The sequence below is a fragment of the Sinocyclocheilus anshuiensis genome, unplaced genomic scaffold, assembly GCF_001515605.1.
Source record: "Sinocyclocheilus anshuiensis isolate Anshui unplaced genomic scaffold, SAMN03320099.WGS_v1.1 C32058014, whole genome shotgun sequence".
In the NCBI taxonomy this organism is placed as follows: domain Eukaryota; kingdom Metazoa; phylum Chordata; class Actinopteri; order Cypriniformes; family Cyprinidae; genus Sinocyclocheilus; species Sinocyclocheilus anshuiensis.
This window is the reverse complement of record NW_015609999.1, coordinates 1-664: the sequence shown is the minus strand read 5'-3', so window position 1 is coordinate 664 and position 664 is coordinate 1. Positions and strand designations below refer to the sequence as shown.

Here is a 664-nt window from a genome sequence, read left to right as displayed (position 1 = left end):
GCATCTCTAATAAATGCTTTTTTCTGTTTTCTCACGCTCACCATCCATATAGCCGACGGCAGGCAGATAGCTGCCAACATGAGGGGCATAGGTATGATGCCCAACGACATCCCAGAATGGAAGAAACGCGCCTTTGGTGGCAACAAGGCATCCTATGGCAAAAAGACTCAACTTTCTATTCTAGAGCAAAGAGAGAGTCTTCCTATCTACAAGCTGAAAGAGCAGCTCATTCAGGTGTGACTTTAACTGATATGTAGATTCATCCTGAGCTAGATTTCAGTTCATTTATGTTCATAGATTTGACTATTGTGTCTTTACAGGCTGTCCATGACAACCAGATCCTGATTGTGATCGGTGAGACGGGCTCAGGGAAGACCACTCAGATCACTCAGTACCTGGCTGAGGCTGGATACACCACACGGGGGAAGATCGGGTGCACACAACCCAGAAGAGTGGCAGCCATGTCTGTGGCTAAAAGAGTGTCGGAGGAGTACGGTTGTTGTTTAGGTCAAGAGGTAGATGCTTTCTTATATTAATTTATACAACATAGGCATCAGTGATCTAATATTTGACCACAGTAGTTTGAAACGGATCTCTTTCTGTGTCTGTGCAGGTTGGATACACCATCCGTTTTGAGGACTGCACAAGTCCCGAGACTGTCATT

At 45.3% G+C, this 664-nt stretch overlaps 1 protein-coding gene across 1 annotated transcript; it reads left to right on the top strand.

Moving 5' to 3' along the window:
• Positions 1-19: 19 nt before the first annotated feature.
• LOC107682318 (ATP-dependent RNA helicase DHX8-like) lies at positions 20-658 on the top strand (the record flags this gene model as incomplete). The annotated part of the gene is made up of 3 exons (XM_016478597.1): positions 20-234; positions 321-515; positions 614-658. Coding segments are annotated over exons 1-3 (396 nt in total), but the record flags the coding sequence as incomplete, so codon positions are not given.
• Positions 659-664: the final 6 nt, after the last annotated feature.